The 22,969-nt window shown below is 37.8% G+C and overlaps 1 protein-coding gene across 2 annotated transcripts in view; it reads right to left on the bottom strand.

Moving 5' to 3' along the window:
• FBXL4 (F-box and leucine rich repeat protein 4) overlaps positions 1-22,969 on the bottom strand; it is a 76,657-nt gene that overhangs the window by 45,222 nt on the left and 8,466 nt on the right. The window contains exons 2-4 of one of the 2 annotated variants that reach the window (XM_070376569.1): positions 11,413-11,530; positions 10,185-10,768; positions 848-1,193 (exon numbers count right to left, since the gene is read on the bottom strand). In XM_070376569.1, coding sequence (XP_070232670.1) covers positions 848-1,193; positions 10,185-10,696 — 858 coding nt within the window. In that variant the 5' untranslated portion in view covers positions 10,697-10,768; positions 11,413-11,530. The remainder of the gene's footprint in view (positions 1-847; positions 1,194-10,184; positions 10,769-11,412; positions 11,531-22,969) is intronic. The other variant, XM_070376570.1, reaches the window with a different exon arrangement.

The following is a 22,969-nucleotide window of genomic DNA, read 5'->3' as shown; positions in this document are numbered from 1 at the left end:
TGTATTTGACTCTTAGATGGTAGTAATTCCAGAATTCTGTTCTTGATCCTTTATTCAGACCCTCAGAGTATGAATATCCTCAGAGATTTCCTGGTCAGTTTCATCTACATGATAGCCCTCTCCATGGTAGTTTGAGTTTAGAAAATTTTCTTTAAAAGATCTGATTATATTATTAATATTTTAAACCACACACAGCTCTTCTCAGCAGGGGCCAGAAATGCCTGGCCCCACCCCCATTCCAGGAGATGTGCCAATGGCACTGGATGCCTGGGAGCCAGGAGTGCTAAATATACCCCAGAAACAACCCTGCGGAGACACACTGAAAACCTCCCTGAACCTGCCTAGACCAAAAATTACAGCTAGTTAGAAGAACATAGGATAGAGTTAGTAGAGAAGAATAAGTTACACTTGGAGACACTGTGCACTATTAAACAGCATGAGGATTCCTCTCACAACTGTATTAATACTATTTTCACAACGAATCATCTTTAAAATAACTGGCATCACGTTAAACACATATTGCCCATGCTTACGCTGTGGAAGTGTGAATTAAAGTGGAGTGTAATTTATTACTGCTTTATGTATTTTGGTTATTATTAATCAGTGATAAAACAACATATATCTAAGAATTTGTCCAAAATCACTGAAGTCAATCCAAAACAAAACTGGTGAAGTTACTGAACACAATTTTGTCTGGTTTTTCCAAAGTCAAAACACACAATACATCAGATTATGTATACTTCACTAATGCTCCAATTTCTCTGACATTCAGCAAAATAAACATTAATATCTAAATATTTTTAAATGATAGTATGTCCAATATTGCTACTGAATATCTTTGGCTTACCTCATAGGGTAGTTTATCAAAATATCCATTACTTGGCCCTTCTCTGAGAGCAGTACTGCTAAACTTTTTGTTCAGATTGTCGATTTCACAATCATCCTTTTCTTCATAGTCATCTTCATCTAGATCATTCATGTCAATAAGTGAAGTCTTGAGAGAAAGCATGGGCTTGTCCTTCATACCGTGTAATACAACTGCATCTAATTCAGTGTAGTAATCCAGAAGAGAACTATTTATTTCCAGGCGTATAAGATTTGTAGGAAAATTTATCTGCTTAATACAAGGTTTAAACTGGCGAGCTTGAGAAGCATTCACCTTTGTAGGTTTCTCTGACCAAAGAGTCTCCCATCTGCCAAAGAAAGAAATTTCTCTATAATACCATTTAGAATGACATTTCTGTTACTATAAAGTTAGGGTCCCATGCCCAATATGTTCCACTATGAAGCAAAACCATTAAACAAAGCAGATAGATACAATCGAACCAATAATTATTACCAGGACATGAAAAAAATTTAAATCTAAATGCCATAGACCTTATACTTAAAATATTTTTACTACTTAAATTATTTTAAAACTCCTTAGAAAGTAATTTTAGGCATATTTCACAGTTAGTTAAAAATTGGAATCACTAGTCAGAGGTACCGGAGAAGGCAATGGCACCCCACTCCAGTACTCTTGCCTGGAAACTCCCATGGATGGAGGAGCCTGGTAGGCTGCAGTCCATGGGGTCGCTGAGGGTCGGACACGACTGAGCGACTTCACTTTGACTTTTCACTTTCATGCACTGGCGAAGGAAATGGCAACCCACTCCAGTGTTCTTGCCTGGAGAATCCCAGAGACGGGAGAGCCTGGTGGGCTGCCGTCTATGGGGTCACACAGAATTGGACACGACTGAAGTGACTTAGCAGCAGCAGCAGCAGTCAGAGGTACATAAACAACATTCAGTTTTACAGAAAAAGTAAACTCCAAGTATTAAAGCACATGAAAGAAAGCACTCCTGGACTTCCCTGACAGTGCAGTGGATAAGATTCTGCCTGCCAATGCAGCGGACACAGGTTCAGTCCCTGGTCTGGGAAGATCCCACATGCCATGAAGCAACTAAGCCCATGTGCTACAACTGCCTAGCCCACATGCCTAGAGCCTGTGATCCGCAACAAGAGAAGGCACCACCATAAGAAACCCGAGCACTGCAACAAAGGGAAGCCCCCACTTGCCGCAACTAGAGAAAGCCTGTGGAGCAATGAAGACCCACTGCAGCCATAAATAAATTAATTAACCTAAAAAAAAAGAAAGCAAGCACTCCTGTGTGTGTGCCCTAAACCAACTGTGGAAACTAAACTGACCACCTTGCCTTATAAAGGTCTCCTTTCCCATTTCTATTACTGGCATCATACAAATTAAAAAAATTTCATTATTCTTGATTTTCTTTTACCCAGTCATTAAGTTTTATCAAAGTTTTCATGAAACTGTCTCACATATGCCCTTCTCCTAAATTTCCATTATTGTCATCTTTGAGTCATCCTTGTATCCTCCATACCTAGCAACTAGCTAACACGTTAACAGGTAAGTAACATTTTCTCCTATTTCTTCAAAATGAACTTTTACTATTCAGCCAGGTTATTCATTACTTTCCAGATAATAAATCTATTTTCACAGAAAGGTATCTGCTCATGTTGCCTCTCCTCTCAATGAAATGCCTAAATTACAATCATCAGCTCATCTTTTCTTCAAGGACTAACTCATATTCCATGTCTTTACATAGATATTCTTATAAAATTATTTTCCAAAATTATTTAAAGATTCTTCATAACAAAGCATCATTAAATATATATACTCTCACATATACGGCATAAATAACCTTTTTTCTAATACATTTTTCTAATCTATCAGAGAAAATTAAAAACATGGACAGAAATACTTCAATAAATACTTCTTTTGCTGTTTAAATTTACTTTAGCTGGCAGAACTTTTAAATAAAGATTTTATGTCAAGGTCTAAGTACACTTTTAAGTCTCCCAATAAATACTGCAAACTATTTTCAAAGGAGCTTAGGCCAACAGTATATAAGAATAACCACTGAAAGCATCCTCTATTTTTATTATATATTTATTTATTTGGCTGTGCCAAGTCTCAGTTACAGCATTCAGGATCTTTGGTTGTGGTATGTGAGATCTAATTCCCCAACCCGGGATTGAACCCAGGCGCCCTTCCTTGGGAGCCTGGAGTTTTAACCACTGGACCACCAGAGAGTTCCCAGTATTCTCTGTTTAAAAAATAATAATCTCTAAATTCATAGTGACCCATATCTCTGTGACATAATTTATAGTTCACTATTAATAATACTTAAAATGTTTTCATATGCCTATTGATCATATCAAATTTTCTTCCTTCCAGTATATTGTCAGTTCATTTCCTTGCCCCAATGACTTACTGATACCTATGTAAAAATTGACTACAGCAAAGCATTTAGGAAACTGAAATATACAAAAGACTGTGAAACTCAGGGAAGAAATCTGAGCCAAGACTATAGAAGTCATCGACATACAAGTACCATAATGGTCTTTAGGCCAAGATGGGGCATGCATACAGCACCAATTTCAGGAGAAGGGAATTTTGGTAATTTCTACCTTTAGGAATAAAGGCATAAGGCACAAACTCAATGGGGATTCCAGTAAACATATCACTGACAATAACAGTAGGAACTTTTACAGTTAACAAAACCCTTATAATCACCCCATATTTGTGAGATTTGCTACTTCTCTCCTGAACACTAGGAATAAAACCCATCAAACATATAAAGAGACTCTGAGTATGTGTATTTAGAGACAAACTGAAAGTAGGAATAGAGAGACTGGCCCCGCTGTATAACCAGCCTTGGGAGGCAGGGGAAGAGTTCAAGGAACACAGCAGGTTGTGGCAGATTTAAGGAGCAAACGAAAGCAGGATGAGCATTCTCACTTTCTGTGACAGGCAAAACAGCAAATTAGAAATGCCAGCCTAGATTAAGAAGTGCTCCTAAAGTCTAAATGCAAAAATCTTGAGGGTTTCTAACAATGGTATTGATCTGAACACTCTACTGAAGATCCAGGCAGTTCAACAGAGCTAGCCGTATAGGAACAGAAGTATGAAATATTTAAAACCATGTTCGTAGGGAAATGCATTCCTAACTTTGGACAGATTGTTTCCAAGAATCCTGGGGTACGTGGCAGAAGGTATGAGAAAACTCAGACTTGGTTCTGCTCATCCTTTTGTTGCTGCTGGAAAATGACATCAAGTGATGTTGGAAGTTTTTCTCATGTCGAAGAAGCAAGGACCACTCAGGACCCTGTGAAATAACTGCCTGTGCTGGTTCACAGCACATGTGGACAAAACCAGCCTCGTTTATTGTTTAGTGTCAATGAGAAGTTTTTATGAAGCTTAACAGAAACACTGAAAATGTAAAACAGAAATCACCTCTGCCAGGTCCTTTGCAATAAATAAAGACAGACAAAACATGTTCTTTATGCAGAGCTGGACCTGTATTATAATGCAAATTACATTATAAAATTACAAATATAAGCTTGAAAACAAGCATTGATTAGAGCAGAAATATTCTATTGAAATAATGTATTAATCTACTAAAGTCTCCCCTCTCTCTCTCTCTACTTTGCAAAATGGACAAGGTTAAGATGATACTTTAAAACAACTTCCTTAACATTTCTAGCATGTTTAAACATATAAGGGTTAATGCTATTTTAGTATCACTTTTGCTTCTGACTTTAGATAGTATAAATATTATATATTTAGTTATACATAAATCATAAGTTTAAATATGATAGAAGTAGAATAATATCAAATCATCAGTTTTTAGAAATATTTTTAAATGTCTAAACATAAAAAAAATTCAGGTATCATTACTTATATTTTATTTTGATTTTTCTTGATAACCTAAAAAGTAACTAAGAAAAGTGCTAAAAAGATGAAAAATTATTTTATAGGTCTGTGGCCATTTAAATTAACATTAACTATGAGACCAATACAATTGATTTAGGAGTATCTGCACTAAAGTGAATTTTTGTTTAAAATTCTACCAGAACTAGACTATATTATTTTAAAGTTAGAAAAATATCTACCCAACAAGAGAATATATCAATATCTTTTTAAAATTATACTATAGTTGATTTATAACATTAGTTTCAGGTGTACAACACAATGATTCAATATTTTCATAGGTTATAAAATGTTATTATATTACAAAATAATGACTATTTTAAAATATTGGTTGTATTTCCTATGCCAAAATCTTTCTGTTTAGAAAACTAAAGCCTGAACTTTAAAAACTAGTGAGTGAAAGCAAGCACGCAGATACAAATAAATGCACACGTGCATGCCTGTGTACACATAATACACACAAACACGCACACTTGCACATAATTTTCCATGAGACAGCCCTGACCCTCTTAATCCTTTAGACCCAGAGCTGCGCTGATGAGATTAAACTGCTCCAAGTCATGGCTTCTGTAGTCTGCACATTTACATGCTAACTTTATCTGCCCATACAGTACATTCTTCTACTGGACAAATCTGACAAACAATTGTTTTAAATCTACAGTTGCATGTAAAGAATTTAGTGTGGAATCCCCATCAGATTGTGCTTCGTCTGCACTTGAAGCACTTAATTCCGGGGTGGTATCAGCATTCTCTTCACCAGTCCACTTATTTTTCCTTCTCTTGATTGTACTGAATGCCCACTATGTGTCTAGTGCTTGGACACTAGACACTCTGTCTCTAAATGTTGACCTGCTGTTACCCACTGAGAAAGTCTCTCTAGGGCTCCCAGGAAGCAGCAGGTGGACAAGACAGGAAGAGAGATGTTTATCAATAGAAACTGGATAAAGCAAGTTTTCTAACATATTCAGGTTGGAAGCCAGGCACATGGATGCAAATTACTTCCCTGTAACCAAAATTTTTCCTGGTTACTAAGCACATCTAGTAGTCAGCACAAAGAAAGATCTCTTGCCAACACTTCCATTTTACCAGCTGAAAGTGAAAGGAGAGAATAGGAAAACAAGAATAAAATTAAAGTATTCTAAGAGGTATACTTAACTCACTCTGTGTTTCTCAGCCCCTGCTAATGGGCACTATAACAAACTGGCATCTGCTTTAAAAAGAACCAGTAAAGGGTCTGATTATTTCTGACTTAAATGACAAAATCATGCTTCACAAAGTCAAGGGGACCAGATCATGACCAATTCGTGAAATCACTGCTTAAGCAACTTCCTTTGGCAGCAAATCCTGTGACAGCCATTTTCTTTCTCATTGCTTTCTTAACTTCAATACTATATAGTGAAAATGCTTTCAACACTCAGAGTACCACTAAATTTTAACCCCAAATAGCTTTATTCCAATCAGTTTATTTAATATGACCTCAATTTCTCTTCTCTTTTCCCTGTCTCTCTCTCTTCCAATGTGTAACCCTGCACTTGCCTTTTTTCTGACTCTTACATAAGCATCTATTAAGATCTTATCCTCAGGACCAGGACACTCTATACGATTTTCTTTTCTCTTGGTAGAACACTAGGCAAGAAGTCAAAAGACTTTGAGATCTTACAGGACTACTTGTAACTTTCCCATTTCACTCACCGAATATAAGAAATGTAATCAGACAAAATGGGGAAAGATTGCTTTTCAATTTTCTGGGACACATTCATTTCCCATCAACAAATTCTTGAACTACTCCAACACACTCGATTACTTGCTAAGCCTTAAGGTGGAAATGAGGGCTTCCCAGGTGTCTCAGTGGTTAAGAAACCGCCTGCAATGCAGGAGACTCAGATTTGATCCCTGGGTCGCGAAGATCCCCTAGAGAAGGAAATGGCAATCTGCTCCAGTAATCCTGCCAGGAAAATCCCATGAACAGAGGAGCCTAGTGGGCTACAGTCCACAGGGTCACGAAGAGTCATAATCAGACACGACTGAGAGACTGAGCACACACATACACGCACACATATACATGTAAAGTTGCCAACTGCTCTTTATTTGAGATTCTGAGCATGCTAATTTCTCCGTATAAACTGGGGTTTCTTTTACGAAATGACAGTGATGAAAATGACATTGGTAGCAAAGTAAATAATCTGACAACTCTGTACCAGTTCTCTTTTATTATCAATATATTGTGTCTACCAGTGTATTAGAGCTGACTTTCTCTACCTATGCTCAGCTTATTTCCTGGTAGTTCCATGCTCATACCCCAGATCTGCAGCCTTGCTCCTTAGGGCTCCCAATTGCAGCCTTCTACAGGGAACTACATGGGCTCCCAGAGCCTCTTCATCAGAGAGTGGCAGGTCTCTGGAAGACTTCCATCCCCATCCCACTCCCCCAGCTCACAGCCCAAGACAGACCAGCAGGGGTGTCTGAGTCCAGCTCCCTGGCAACTCAGCCTCCAGGCTAACTGGGCCTTCACAGACACTGCATCCTTGCCTTCTTCCCTTCCTTACAGCACTTTCCCTGCTCCCTTACTGGTTTCTCCAGGAGCACTTTCCTAACAAACCCTTGGTGGAGGAACAGTCTTCTCAGGTCCGCTTCTGGGAAACTGGATCCAAGAGCTCTACGAATTCCCACAGCTTGTGACTCCTTGACAGCTTGTTCTCTCCACTTTGGGACTTGTCTCACTTCTTGGAACACCAGGATTTCACCTTATGATTCCACTTTTGCACGTGCTGTTCTCACTTCACCTTTCCTATCCAAACTAAAGCCTTACTTAACCCTCAGTCCCAAGTAAGTCACTTCCTCTGGGAGGACTTCTCTGAGCCCCACAGGTTTTCCTCTGTCAGCACAGGCACCCGGCAGTACCCCAGCCCTTTTCCAGGCTGGCCTGTAAAACTCAAAGAACAAGACTCACATCAGTCCAGTCCTCTGTTTTGTTCCAAGCAGTGAGTGGGCAGAGAAGGTGTTCAATCAATGTTTCTGACTGCCGACAGAGTCACCAGAATGCTACCACTTACTAAATCTGGGCAGAAGAATTGTGGGGTTTTTTATACAAATTGTGGGGTATTTTCTAACAAGTTTTTTACACAATGAAACTGATTTCATAATCAGTAAAAATTTTAGGCCCTTTTTCTATCCTGCAGTAATATATATTAGTTAGATTCTTTTCCTCAAAAGCTAATGGTGTTTTCTGTGGAATAAGGCTAAAAATCAGTTAGGCAAAGTAGACTTACATCTGTAAATATAAAGTTGTCATTTTCATCACAATCACACACTACAACTCTCAGCTAGGAACCCAAGAGCATGATTTATAGTCACAATCAGTTATGCAGAAATTAAGTTTTATATCTTATCCAGATACTGATTCATCTTTTTAAGGAAAAACTAGATAGCTTTGTGGGAAAGAGGCAGAGAATGACAGACTCCAACAAAACAATTTTCACATAAGCAAGCATCCTATTCAAAGAAATTCAAAGCATCCCCTTTCAGAAAAAAAGAAAAAATATAATAAAGGATATGTATAATAAAGGATACCGGTTTTCTGTGTTTTAAAAAACTGATTCATTAATAACATTGTTAACAATGAATTATCAAACTTGTTCTTATAATAATGAATAAAGATTATACCAGGGGTGTCCAGCTTGAGCTGAGCTGTATTCTGCATTTGCTTCCTGGTAGCCTGGGAGGTGTTCCTTGGAGCTGAGGAGACAAGGACCTCTTCTCAACTCAAAGGGAGGAGAGTGTTAAGCCACACCAGATCTGTGCTTACTCCTCCTCCATGGGCAGTTGAGCTCCTACAGTTTAACAAGTGCCCACAAACTGCTCTTGGCCTAGAATAAGCTCATAAGGGCAGAGATTTTTATCTATTTTGTTCATTGTTCATTAATGTACCTCAACACAGAGAACAATGCTTAGTACATGGTAGACACTCAAATATTTAATGAATGAATAGATGAAGCAAGAAAAAGATTTTAAACTGGTAAGATCAACAAGTAATAGAACATGGACAAATTAATAACATGATAGACAGTTCAAAGAGAAGGAAATATAAATGGCTCTTAAACATGAGAAAACATTCAACCTCAGAGATGATAAAATAATTTTAACTTAAAGTTAACATGAGATAACATTTTTCACCTACCAAATTAACAAAAATGCTAAAATTTCTTAAAACACTCTACAGGTGAGGCTTTGGTAAAACACACATGCATGTACACTGCTGGTGGGAATATAAATAGGTAGAGCCTCCTTGAAGGGAAATCTGGTGCGTGTTAACACTACAAATACATAGACCCTTGGCCCCGCAAAATTTCTCGCAAGTTACCCACATGCATGCTTGTACACATGCAAAGTGACTCAATAGCAAGGTTATTCATTGTATTAACACTAATAATAGCAAAGTATGGAAACAACTAAGAAGCCATCAATAGGGGAGTGGTTAATAAGTTGGCGTATACATATACTGTACATTACTTGCAACTGTAGAAAAGAATAAGGAAGCTCTCTGCATTTATATGAAAAGATCCAATAAATACCACTAAGTGAAACAAATAAGGTGTAGAACAATGTAAATGGTGTGCTTATTTTTGTGTATAAAGAAAAGTAAAATGAATATATTTGTATTTGTTTATATCTGCATAACAAAACTCTGGAACAATGCAAAGGAAGTGGATGAAAGTGGTTATTTTGAGTGTAGAGTGGATCCTAGGCACATGGAGAACAGGGTGTAAGAATGCATTATGTACTTTTTAGATTACTGAATATAATAACCTAATCAAATAATTAGAAAAAAATCAGAAGGCTGAACTACAGAAACAAGACAGGAAGAGAGAGGCGCCATGATGCAAATCAATGATGTAAATAAATAGGTTTTTAGGGAGAATGCATGAACACTTAAGGCAGCATTTATTTTTAAAGGAATATACTTGTTACAAAAACATCCATTTAACATTAAAGCTAATCCCCTAAGGACCTCCTCTAAAGTATTACTCTGTAGGCTGACTTTGAGTTAACCAAAGTGTTTAAAAGCAATAACATGATGCCTGTTTGAAAATATGTTAGAAATCATACTTCCAACTAACTTCTCAGATTGGCTCATGTTCCAGTTAGTTCAAATCATGCTTTTCATTTACAGTAAACTCACACAAAAATCTCACAATCCATGATTATTATGGAGTGAGGTATTATAGGTATAAAGAATGCATTAAATTTATCTGATCCTTCTTTCCCTATCAGAAAAGTAAGGGAAATTTTAAAAAATTGAATTTGTTTAAATTACCTAAGAGAATGCTTTCAATGAAAAAAGACCTCCAGTATTGAAACCACCACCATCTTTCAGCAGTAAAATGTAGTCATTAAAAAAAATGAGTCTTACCTGACTTCAGCCGGTGGACCTGGGGAATAGGGATTTGCAGAACAAGCTAGAATTCTAATGACTGCTCCAGGATGATAGGTTTCCAGAACGTGAACAGCTGTAGGATACACCTGTTGTTCAAAAGCAAGTTCCACATAGTCTTGGCTCTGGAAATTTGCCGGTGTCCTCTTGAATGGCACAGGAGCACTGGGACACTGATCCCACCATGTTCCGTAAGTTCGAAACACAGCTGTCTGAGTAAAGTCACCGGAACTTGGAAATACATTTGGGACACCTGCTAAGTTCCACATGGTATAGGACATGCTATTCTCACTCCCATAGTGGGAGCTGAAATCCACTACCTCTTTGGCATACTGGACCACCTCTGCATTCAGAGGGGAGGTCCGGCTGTTTGATTCTACAGTTCTATGGCTGTTCATTATTTCTCCTCTTGTAGCCGTCCTGGCTCGGCGCCGAAGGCACATATAATAAAACATAGTCAGAACTGTTAACATGGGAAAGACCGGTGACATCTAGGTGTGAATTATGAAGCTTCAAAAGGTCAGGTGTCCTCAGTAAGACGCATGAACTCTTTGAAGGATGTTCTAAAAAAATGAATGGCTTGGTGAAATAAAATAATTTAAATAAGTAGAAAAATGCATGGATAAGGTAACAAACAGGCTTTTTACCCAATGTAATTTCCCAGAGTGAAACAAACAAAAAATGCACTATAAGTGTGAATCTCTAAATAATCTAATGTACTTTTAAGAAACCTGAATATTGAAAATGTATACACTTTTATGCTATATGGGAAGCAAACTGATATTATAAGGCAAAGGAAGACGTACAACCCAAAAAACCCATTTTGTACAAAATTATAACTATCCTTCAAGAAATACTAAGTCCTTGAACTTTTAAAATTAAAATTATTTAAAATATATGGCAAACCACTAAAATACTGCTGTAAATCCAAAAGGATCTTAGGCATTTTATAACTTCACATTTTAACAAATGATTCCCTATTGTTAATTATGACTCACTTCTGAACATGCTAAGTACAGATTTCACATTATGGGAATATAGTTTTCTAGAGCTGACAGTTAATCCAGACCAACTAAATTAACTGCCTTACACATCACAGATCACCAGACAGTGTTTAATTTATTCTAACTCCCAGCATTATTTGTGAGGGCAGTCCATGGCTGGCTGGCATCTGGTTGGTTGCCAGCTCCTCTTAGAAATCACTCACCCCAGACAGATCGGTCACAGGATACACACCGGAAATGCAAAGGTTGGCACTCATCCATGTGGCCTAACAGTTACACCCTGATTTCAGGTGCAAATATTGCAATATGACATTCTTTTACCTGTAAGACAAGAGTTTTAGAAAATATTTTTATTTCTAACTTAGGAAGCCAAATATCCCAACAAGATTATTATCATAGAGAAACAGCTACTTATTAGATACAGAACACTCAAATAGAACAGTCACATTTTTCTGAATTGCATGGATAATTTTGAATAATATATTTTTTTAATTTTATGATAGAATGTAACAAAATTATTATAAATGAACCCTTTCTACATGAAGGTTACAAACCCACAGCTTATGGTCAAACCACACCAGCAGATATACTCATGTTAAGTGCTTAGCTGCTCAGTCATGTCTGACTCTTTGTGACCCCATGGACTATAGCCCACCAGGCTCCTCTGTCCATGGGACTTCCCAGGCAAGACTACTGGAGTGAGTTGTCATTTCCTTCCCCAGGGCATCTTCCCAACCTAGGGACTGAACCTGAATCTCCTGCACTGCAGGCAGATTCTTTACCATCTGAGCCACCAGGGAAGCCCAAGGGTAAGATGTGTCCCTGGGTGGATATACTTTAATAGGACCAAATAGTGATTTGTAAAGTTGAAGAAGTTTGTAACTTTTAATAGTCAAGAAGACCCCGTGAGAAGAGGCCTGGGCTTCCCTGGTGGCCGCTCCTGTTCTCAGCCAGCTCTCCTAGTTCACGACAGACCTGGCCCCTGTCTGGACTGACTAGCTAACCTCTTGGCTACACAAACAAGGCAATCAAGCATACTCATTTTTCTACCTACGAAGCCTTGAGTTTAACCTCTCCTAAGTAAAAGAAGGAAAATACAGCAATTTTTCTTTAGTAGAGCAATGTGCCAGCCTTTCAAAACAGTATACAAAGATTATAAAATATTAGACAGCTCTCCTATCCAAAACCTCTCACAGCTTTTTGTTCTTACATACCAGATACAATCTAAACCTCTTGGTTTGACATTTCAAGGCTCTCCTCAAGCTAGACAGACCCATTTCTTTACATCTAATGCAGTAAACTCTGTCACCTTCTAAACATCCTTCATATTTTACTTTAATCTCCCTGACTACCATTTCTCTTCCAGCCCCTTTATTCCACAAATAGGCTTATTATCTGGCACCACCTTTGTATCACGTACGTACTCTTGTTTCCACAAGGGCCTACATCAGGACCAAGTTTCTTGGAGGAAGGAATATAGCCCAAGACTTCATTTATCAAAGTACTCCGTACATGAAATATGACACATGTTGACAGGAAGATGATGAGAAAAAAAAACTATAAAAATCTAAAATAAGTTAAAACTAGATAACAGCATCTTCACAGGTGATGCTAGCGGTAAATAACCGACTGCAATGCAGGAGATGCAGGAGACAGGTTGGATCCCTGGGTCGGGAAGATCCCCTGGAGGAAGAAATGGCAACCCACTCCAGTATTCCTGCCTGGAGAATCCCATGGACAGAGGAGTCTGGCAGGCTGCAGTCCATAGGGTCACAAGGAGTCAGTCATGACTGAAGCGACTTAGCACAGCACATACAATGGCATCTTCTGCCTCTCAGTCCTGGCCAGATCCAAACACACCGAAATGCTTGACAAAATATAACCAGTAAAACAGGAAATAGAGGGCTGAGTTAGAAACAAATGAGGAAAACCTACGGTTGTGAGAAACAAAGAGGAAAATCAAAAAGCAGACAACAGTAACTGAAGCTATGGCTCAAGGAACTCATTATAGGTCTCAGTGGTTGTAATAAGAGGACTTTCAACACACCCATGCAGAGAGGTGATTTCAAGCCACAGGTCCCATTTGGAAGAATCTTCCTAAAGCCAAAATTCAGGAGAAATCACCCTATCTGTGAAACCAGGAACATGAAAGCTTAGCTCACTGGCCAGGAAGCCAAAGGATACTTGACATCAACGTGGGCAGTGGGGAGAAAGTCAGCGGAGGGAAGTCAGAACCCTGTTAGGCAAGTACCACGCAGAGTATGGGCCTAGATTCACACTGCCTTCATGGCTGAGAATCGCTATACCATCCCCAAGCCAAAAGATCTAAAAAGAAACAGTGGTCCTGAACTGGTAGAGGCAGATGGGAACCTCTCTGCAGGGATGCTTCCACACACAGGACTGACTAAACCCTTAAAGAGATGCATCACAGCACAAACTTACAGACCACAGCAGAAAATGAGCCACTATGACACAGTCAGTAGGCAGACTCACTAAATGGAAGAACCTACACCCTAAGAACAAGAAACAATAGAACACTCTGGACAAGAATTTTTTTGGGAAAGAGTAGCAAACACACGTATTGAAATAAATAAGGTACTTTTGCAACACGTTACATGTTCTCGTCCTGATAAACCATGAATCAATGAATCAGATTCATCTCAGGACAGACAACACGGAGTGCTGAAGTATAGGACAGGTTGTAAAGGTGGGGAAAATAATGATTTAGAATATCACCTCTTTATTCAAACATTCCACCCACCACAAGGATAAATCTGTCAAAGAAAAAAATTTACCAATGCACAAATATCAATCTAATCTTTAACACCAAAACCTGAAAAGACATAGCTCTTTCTTTTACCACTTATACTTTACTTCAAAATAGGCCCCCAGGTAAATTAAGAAGCATAATTTCCCAAAGAAGTTACTTGGTCCCCCTCTTTCTTGAAAGAAAAAGAATTAATGAAATAAAATTAAACTGCAAAAGTGAAATTCAGAAAATCCCACTCAATTGACATCTCAGCTAATTTGGGAAGACTGTGGGTGTTTTATTCCTGGAAATCTTCAAGGGAAGGACAGAAACCTATTTGTCAAGGTGGATGGATGGGTTTGACTCTATAATCTTTAGATATCACTTCTCCCTCCACAGTCTATAAATTGCTGCAATGGAGCTCCTTTTACTTTCTTTATAAAACTGCATTTATCAGAAAGTAATAGTTTTATAAAACCAAAGAAACATCTGCAAAATAAGATATCATCATTCATGTGATCTTGCACAATCATTCTTGGCAAAAAGATTGAGACAAATTCTATTTGACCTACTGAACCACAAACTTTATAACTGTTTCCCAGCTAGCTTTTACCATCAGATTACGGGATAATATCAAAAGCAGCAAGACTATCATGTGGGCAGTATCATTTTTAAGCTGGTGTTAAGTAAAATTTTGCATTGCAGCAACATACATAAAGGTGAGTTATAAATATACATATTATATGTGAGAGTTATGAATACATGTGTTATATATATGCTATAAATATACATACGTTCAACGAACTTTGGTGTAGAAAAGATGCTTTATTTTTTTCAACTATGGATAACAATAATCTACAGGGTTAATTTTCTATGAGATAAAGTTATACTGACAAAAAGAAGGAAAGGCACTGGAAAACCTAATATATTTATTCTTTTACCAGCCATAATATTTAGAAAAATATAATGCAGCTAACACCTGTTTTTTTTTTTAATAAACATGGCATAGAAATAAAAAAGGAAAATGTACAAGTCCATTGTTAACATCCTTCATTAATTCTAAACTCCTTCCCAGTCAACTAAGATGACACATAACAGTGTCTGGGGGTGAGGACGAACATATGGAGAAGAAAGGATAGCTCACTCTACTTTTCCCTGGGAAATGAAGCTGAAAAGGGGAATAGAGCCGCAGTTTCAGGACTCATGTGGGCAGCAACGACCAATACACAAGTTCAAATTGTCCATGTACTGTCTGGACTTCTGCCAAGGCATTGAGGCAATTTGTGATAACCAATGAATATCCCAATGGGCAATGAACCAAATGTGAAAGATACAGTAACTCCCCTTTAGGAGGAGAATGGAATTCAAAGACAAAATGATTTTCCCCCCAGATGCAAGTAAACAAACATTAGTCTGGTACACTAAATTTGTCCAAGAGGGTGACTAGAATATATACCTTTGGGGAGACATTTTCTTTCCCAGTTCATTCAAAAAACTACATTACTATTAAACACAACATATAAAAACACGATTTTCCATTTAACAAAAATGTCTGAATTAGAAATACAATGATCTTTATTCATTTAATCCAATAACTTGTCAACAATGATTACAAAGTAAAAAATTCCCCACAACACACTGAACGCTTATACTAGCACAATCAAGGAATACAAAACAACAGCTATTTCAACTGTATCAGGAGACTTTAATACTCCTTGGGAAACAACTTGCTTTATGCGACATCATTTTATTATAATACAACTTTATTTTCAACCTCATCTTTCATATTATAAAATGTTTAACAAAGTTAAATAATACAATTACAGAGAAGGCAATAACAGTGGAAAAGAGAAATTAAGAGGTATAGACAAGGGAGAACATATGTTTACTACTGAGATTTGAAGTGAGATGGGGAGTCGATGAGGCGGAGAGAAACAGGATGGCAGGAACTGCAGAGAAGAGGGCAGAGGAACCAGGAGGAAGGAAAGGGGGCTTTTCATGAAATCAACAAAAGGAGGTAACTGCGATGAACGTGAAAGCTTAGGTTCATGGTTCAGTGGAAGAACCTGGAGAACAAGTTTAAAACTCCAGAGGATTCTCAACTTATTTTAAAGTGAAAAGATATGGGAAAAGATAAAAAAGCTAGGCAAAAAGGCACAGTCCTACACTGAAGGCAAGTCATAACAATACGTACTTGCAAAATAGCCCACAGAGACATGTCAGCGAAGTGACAGAAAAAAACTGAGAGTTTCGGCAGCCTTGCAGGATGTTACCGAAATGTCATGGAGGGTGGAATGTGGTAACAAATCCAGAAAAAAAGCTGAACTTTAAATGCTGTCATTTCTGAATCCTGCTGAAACTGATCAAGAGACACTCCTTTGAGGAAAGGACTTTTCAGGTTGAGTCCAGAAATCCAGACATAGCGGAATGGGGGAAAATATCAGTCAAGAAAAGAAAGGGGTTATATTTGAACTTGGTATAGCAGCTGACACTCCCAACCAGCCCTCTTCCCCTGGCCTGCCCTCTGTAGGCTTCCACGCAATCACATGCTCTCCTATCTCCTCCTGCCTTTCTGGTAACTTCTGTGTCCTCCCTCAGACTGCTCTCTCCTCATTCTCCTAAAATATTTAGAGGTTCCATTAAAGGAAAGCTGTCTTTTTAATAACTTCCCACTTACCTTGGACTAGTCTTCTCCCTGTGTCTTCCACTTCACACACCCCACCCTTCTTCCTACAGACCCAGAACACCTACCAGGGCTCAGCTGCACCAGTACTTTCACACCTCAGCATCCCCAGGTCTCGCACTGAGGCTCTGTGGCTCTGAAACTCCCTTACTCTTCCTCTGTTTGACACCCTCTTACTCACCTTTAAGGTTCAGACCTTAACCACTACTCACTTTTTCCTTGCTCTTATCTTTCGTGTTCATTTCTTACGTGTGTGTGTGCTCATTCACGTCCAACTCTTTATGGCCCCCTGGACTGTATATAGCCTGCCAGGCTCCTCTGCCCATGGAATTTTCCACACAAAAATATGGGAGTTGGTTGCCACCTCCTATTCCTTGCGGGGTGGGGGGGGGGGGGAGTCCTAACCCCTAGGGATCGAGCCCGTATCTCTTGCATTTCCTGCATTGACAAATGGATTGTTTACCACTGCGCCACCTGGGAAGCCCACCATTTCTTACATGCTGAGATATTTTTTTCTACTATAATAGACTACAAAGTCCTCAAGTTAAAAGAATGTTTCTTAATGAGAAGTATATCCTTATGGCTTAGCACATGCCAATATATGTTCAGTAAACATTTATTCATTTTTTTGAGATCAGCAGAGTAGATGGCAGAAGAGAATTAAAATAAATAAGTTTAAAACAGACACAAAAATAAACCAGTGACCCTTCTAAGATAAGGCACATGTAGAACCCCCTCCCAAAAAAGAAGCAAAAAACAATGTTCCACATCTTGATACAGAGAAAAAGAGAAAAATGGACAACAAAAACAGAAACACAATAGGTAAGAATCAAATATATGACCTTCCTTGAAGCCATCCAATAAGGAATGGTGTATATATATACTGAAATTTTACTATTTGAAGAGAATGTAAAAAAGTGGTAACTTCTGTTAATACAAAAGCAGCCTTGAATACATAAAAGAGACCTAACCTTGGCCACAAAGAAACTCTGATTGAAATTAAAGAAAGATTCATGAAAGACATGATTGGAGAGGTAAAAGAAGCTATTTTCTCAAATATGATGATTTTTTTTAACACTCCAAATCTATGTTAAGACCATATGGTGATTATGGAGGACTGGAAAAAACTGTGGATGAAAAAGTTCTTTAAAAAGCGAGAGAGAGAGAGATAACTTCAGAGTAAAAGAGAAGAGATAGGCCAAAAAGGGCAGTAAATAAGAATAAGGGTAAAAAAGACAGGTTAGTATTTTTCTGCTATTAGATACACGAGGGAGGACCAAAGGTCGAGTCTTACAAAAGCATCCCTCTTCCTCCATCATTATTCACAAGGCACTACATTGAAAACACACGGAAGTGTCAGTAAGGAGACTACTGTGGGCGGAATATTATGACATTAAGTGCCTCTCTCTTCCTCTATGTAAATTCTTCTCCAGTTGCAACATTTTTATTATGACTACAGGTTTTAATCAACAAGGTCCCAATACAGAATAAACAGGTAGAGTTTAACCGAACCATGTGGATGAACAAAGAAAAAGACCAGCTTCATGGCTATTTGAAAACCCAGGCAAATAAAGTAAAAGGAGAAGCAACCAGGAAGAAAAACCTGAAGGCCAGGGAAAATACTTCAAAACCAAAGAGGTAAACAAAAATCTTCCAGAAATCAAGGTAGGCCTTGAAAATACAAAAACTATGGAACACAATGGGCTCTTCAGAATTTCTGCTGAGTTAACACCCAAATGGTGAGAATGAAGCAGGAAATGTCTAACAAGTGAAACTAGGAATAAACTTGTCAGAAACAAAGGATGAGGTTTAGAACCAACTTAAACTAGGAACTGACAATGGTTAGTTCTGTACAATGCTTTATTTCTTCTCTTTCTTTCCTATACTTTAACAAGCAAATCTAAATTTATGAAATATTTCACAAGCAATCTTAGTAGCAAGAAAAAGGAATTTAGGAGTCAATGTTAAAAAAAAAAAAAGCCACATAACGGTAGGATAAGTGAATTGTAATTTTCTGACACAATAGACATGGAAACCCTCTTTCTACCAAAGATACTATTTCACAAGTGACAAATAAGGAAGTTTCTAGTCACACAGGCATGATACTATAAAGTACCTTACTTACAAATGCCACTAATGCTATCTGTTTTACATTTTTCTTAATTATTTATGATGAGTAGGAATAAATCATCTGAGTTGGAAGAACTATAAATTAGAATAACCCGAAACCTTTAACAGACACATGATGTATATTTAACTAAAACCTACAGTATTAAAACTTAAGAATATCTGGTTGCAGATAATTTTAAATGGACGCACTGAAGAAAGGAAAAAAAACCTCTCTAGCTCTTAAAACCGCAAGGTAAATGTAAATTTATTTTAGCCAAATAGTAGTGATACATTCGGAGAAGGCAATGGCACCCTACTCCAGTACTCATGCCTGGAAAATCCCATGGACAGAGGGGCCTGGTGGGCTGCAGTCCATGGGGTCGCTAAGAGTCAGACACGACTGAGCGACTTCACTTTATTTTTTCACTTTCATGCACTGGAGAATGAAATGGCAACCCACTCCAGTGTTCTTGCCTGGAGTATCCCAGGGACGGGGGAGCCTGGCGGGCTGCCGTCTATGGGGTCACACAGAGTCGGACACGACTGAAGCAACTTAGCAGCAGTAGCAGTGATACATTTGTACATTAAAATAAAAAGTATTTTACCTAATAAAAAAATAACTGAATTTAGTTAGCCTTCCTAACAAAAATCCAAGTACAAAATCATAGGTATGTCACTCACTGCTAGCCATTCAAGCTAAAGAGCAATTAATTAAAATGGCATAATACTGTTAAATTAACTTTGGAGTATAATTTACATTCTAAAACATGTACTCCATTTTAAGTGTACAGTTCAATGAGGTTTGACAAAGACATATAACAATGCAAACCACCACCAGGACCAAGATATAATGGTTGGCCAAAAAGCTAGTTTGGGTCTTCCCATAAGATGTTACAGAAAAACCCAAATTTTTTTACCAACCCAATAAAAAATTTCTCTTCTCCCAATCACCCATCTGGGCTGGAGGAAGCACAAGCTGGAATCAAGATTTCGGGGAGAAGTATCAATAACCTCACATATGCAAATAACACCACCCTTACGGCAGAAAGTGAAAAAGAACTAAAGAGCCTCTTGATGAAAGTGAAAGCTTAAAGCTCAACATTCAGAAAACTAAGATCATGGCATCCGTCCATCACTTCATGGTAAATAGACAGGGAAACTGGAAACAGTGGCTGACTTTATTTTTCTGGGCTCCAAAATCACTGCAGATGGTGACTGCAGCCATGAAATTAAAAGACGCTTACTCCTTAGAAGGAAATTTATGACCAACCTAGACAGCATATTAAAAAGCAGAGACATTACTTTGCCAACAAAGGTCCATCTAGTCAAGGCTATGGCTTTTCCAGTGGTCACGTATGGATGTGACAGTTGAACTATAAAGAAAGCTGAGCACAGAAGAATTGATCCTTTTGAACTATGGTGTTAGAGAAGACTCTTGAGAGTCCCTTGGACTGCAAGGAGATCCAACCAGTCCATCCTAAAGGAGATCAGTTCTGGGTGTTCATTGGAAGGACTGATGTTGAAGCTGCAACTCCAATCCTTTGGCCACCTGATGCAAAGAGCTGACTCACTGGAAAAGACCCTGATGCTGGGAAAGACTGAGGGCAGGAGAAGGGGATGGCATCACCGACTCAATGGACATAGGTTTGGGTGGACTCCAGGAGTTGGTGATGGGCAGGGAGGCCTGGCATGCTGTGGTTCATGAGGTCGCAAAGAGTCGGACATGACTAAGTGACTGAACTAAACTGAATCACCCATCCATTCCCTGTGCCAGGGAAAAAAAAAAAAATACTGCTGTTGTCACTATAAATTAGACTACCTTTTATTCTAGTTACATAAAGTGAAATATGTCTGTACTTTTATGTCTATTTTGCTCAGCATAACTGAGATTTATCCCTCTTGTTATGTTTATCAGTCATTTGTTCCTTTATTGCTGAATCATCTCTATTAAGCAGACCTATTCATTCACCTGCTGATAGACATTTGGGTTGTTTCGAGAACCAAAATGTTTACAAAATGAGTGTAACATTTTACATTCCCACCAACAATGTATGAGAGTTCTAGTTGCTCCAAATCTTCACCAACAGTTATTATTGTCGATCTTTAGCCATTCCAGTGGGTGGGTCATGACACCTTGTGGTTTTAGTCTGCATTTCTCAATTGACTAGTAATGATGTGTCCTATTTTCATGTCTTTATTTGCCACATGTATCTTCTTTAGTGAAATGGGTATTTTTCCCATTTTTTAATTGTCTTTATATTAATCATTTTTTTTGTTTTCTTATTGAGTTGTAAGAGTTCTTTATACATTCTAGATACAATCTTTTCTAGATATATGTTTTGCAAATGGCTTCTTTCAGTCTCTCCCTATTTGTGCTTGCCTTTTCATCTACTTGATAACAGATTTATCTTTAGAAAATAGCTTCTCTTTAGAAAAGTTTTTAATTTTTAAGTCCAATTTATCATTTATTTTTCTTTTATGACATACTTTTGTGTATCCTGGCAAATGTTTTACTTAGGAGCAGTTTCAAAAGATTAAACCCTAAGACAGATAGTGTTTAATATCTTAAATCTGAGAACAGTTAAATACAGATTAATCAATTCTAAGATGATATCAAACTGGATGCTACAAACATTTGTGGTGGGAATACGAAATGGTACAGTCACTCTGGGTAAGTCTGAAAGTTTATAAAGTTATATACCCTTACCAAACCATCTAGCATTCCACTCCTAGGATATTTACTCAAATGTATTAAAACCTATATTCAAACAAAAACCTGTACACAAATGTTTAGAGCAGATTTATTCATTCTCATTCCAATCTGGAGATGTCCAAGATGTCCTTCAACAGGCAAATGGATAAACAGTGTTACACCTATTCGGTGAAATACTATTCAGTAATAACAAAGAATGAGTTACTAACTCAGGTAACAGCAAAGATGACTTAAAATGCATTTTGTAAGTGAAAGAAGACACACACAAAGGCTACACAATTGTTTAATTTCATGTATATGATACTCTGGAAAAGGTAAAATTATAGGGAAGGAAAGCAGATCAGTGTTTACTGGGGAGTTAGGGAAGAAGACAGGATTGAATCTGATGACTACAAAGGGGCCACACAAAGGAATTCTTATGGCAATGAAACGATTCTGTATGCTTTTATTTTCAGTCTTCGCTGTGGACCAAGACAGGCTAGAGATCTGGTATCCCAGAATTGGGTTGTTCATGGGCATCCTAGCTTATTAGTCAGTTTTTGACCAGCACACCCTGATAAATATCTACTAGTTGACATGTTCTGCTCATTCATTATGCTCAGGGCAAAGCCTGATCTCAGAGCCCCGACCAACTCACCTGGCCTTAGACATCCATCCTAAAGACCTAAAAGCAACTTGGGCAATTAGAGCAACCGGTCTCCAACAAAAGTTAACACAAAAAATAGAAGAAGTGTTTTAAAATAATAACTATTATCTTTAGTGTGAATTAACATGGCATAGGCTCCATAAAACAAGTATAAGCTAATTAAAAATTTTTAATTTTTAGAAATTAAAATCATAGTAGTCGAAATAAATTGAAAATTTAAATGAAAAAATAGGAACACAGATGCAAGAAACCCAACATCTATATAAAGTGAATTCAAGATGAGGCTGATGAAAGTTCAAAAAACGCTAAAAGATAATGGAACATTTTAGAAATTACAAAGGAAAAAGAACTGACTCAAAGTTTTATTCACATAGAAAAACAAGCCAGAAACTATTTCTGGACATGCAAGTATTCCTCCCATAACTCTTCTTAAAAACATTACTCAAGAAAGTATTCCAGTCAAAAAACAAATGAATTAAAGTAAATAAACTTTAAAAGAGGAAGACACAATATTCGAGTGACCAGTGACCTTATAGTTAAATCTAAATCATTACAGATGCAGTACTAGTAAAGTTGAAAAGGATGGTTAGGGGAAAACAGAAGTGATATGAAAGGAAATCAAATCAATAGAACCAAGAATGTGGGGAAGGCAAAGAGTCAAGGTCTTGCCTCATTAAATGGAGGAATAAGGGCAAAAGAAAGTCAGTTCTACATCATTTTAGAATTTCCAAACTTTCAGGGAAGAAAAAAAGTAAATACGAATAGGTTAAATTTTCCTGTGAAAAAGTAAGTCCCTTTGCACAAGGGATCCTTGTAATGGAGTGAGTCTACATTTTGACTATGGTGGTGGTGACAAGATC

The sequence above is a fragment of the Bos mutus genome, chromosome 9 (assembly GCF_027580195.1).
Source record: "Bos mutus isolate GX-2022 chromosome 9, NWIPB_WYAK_1.1, whole genome shotgun sequence".
NCBI lineage: Eukaryota > Metazoa > Chordata > Mammalia > Artiodactyla > Bovidae > Bos > Bos mutus.
Note: the sequence above shows the minus strand (reverse complement) of the source record. Positions and strands in the feature narration are given on the sequence as shown.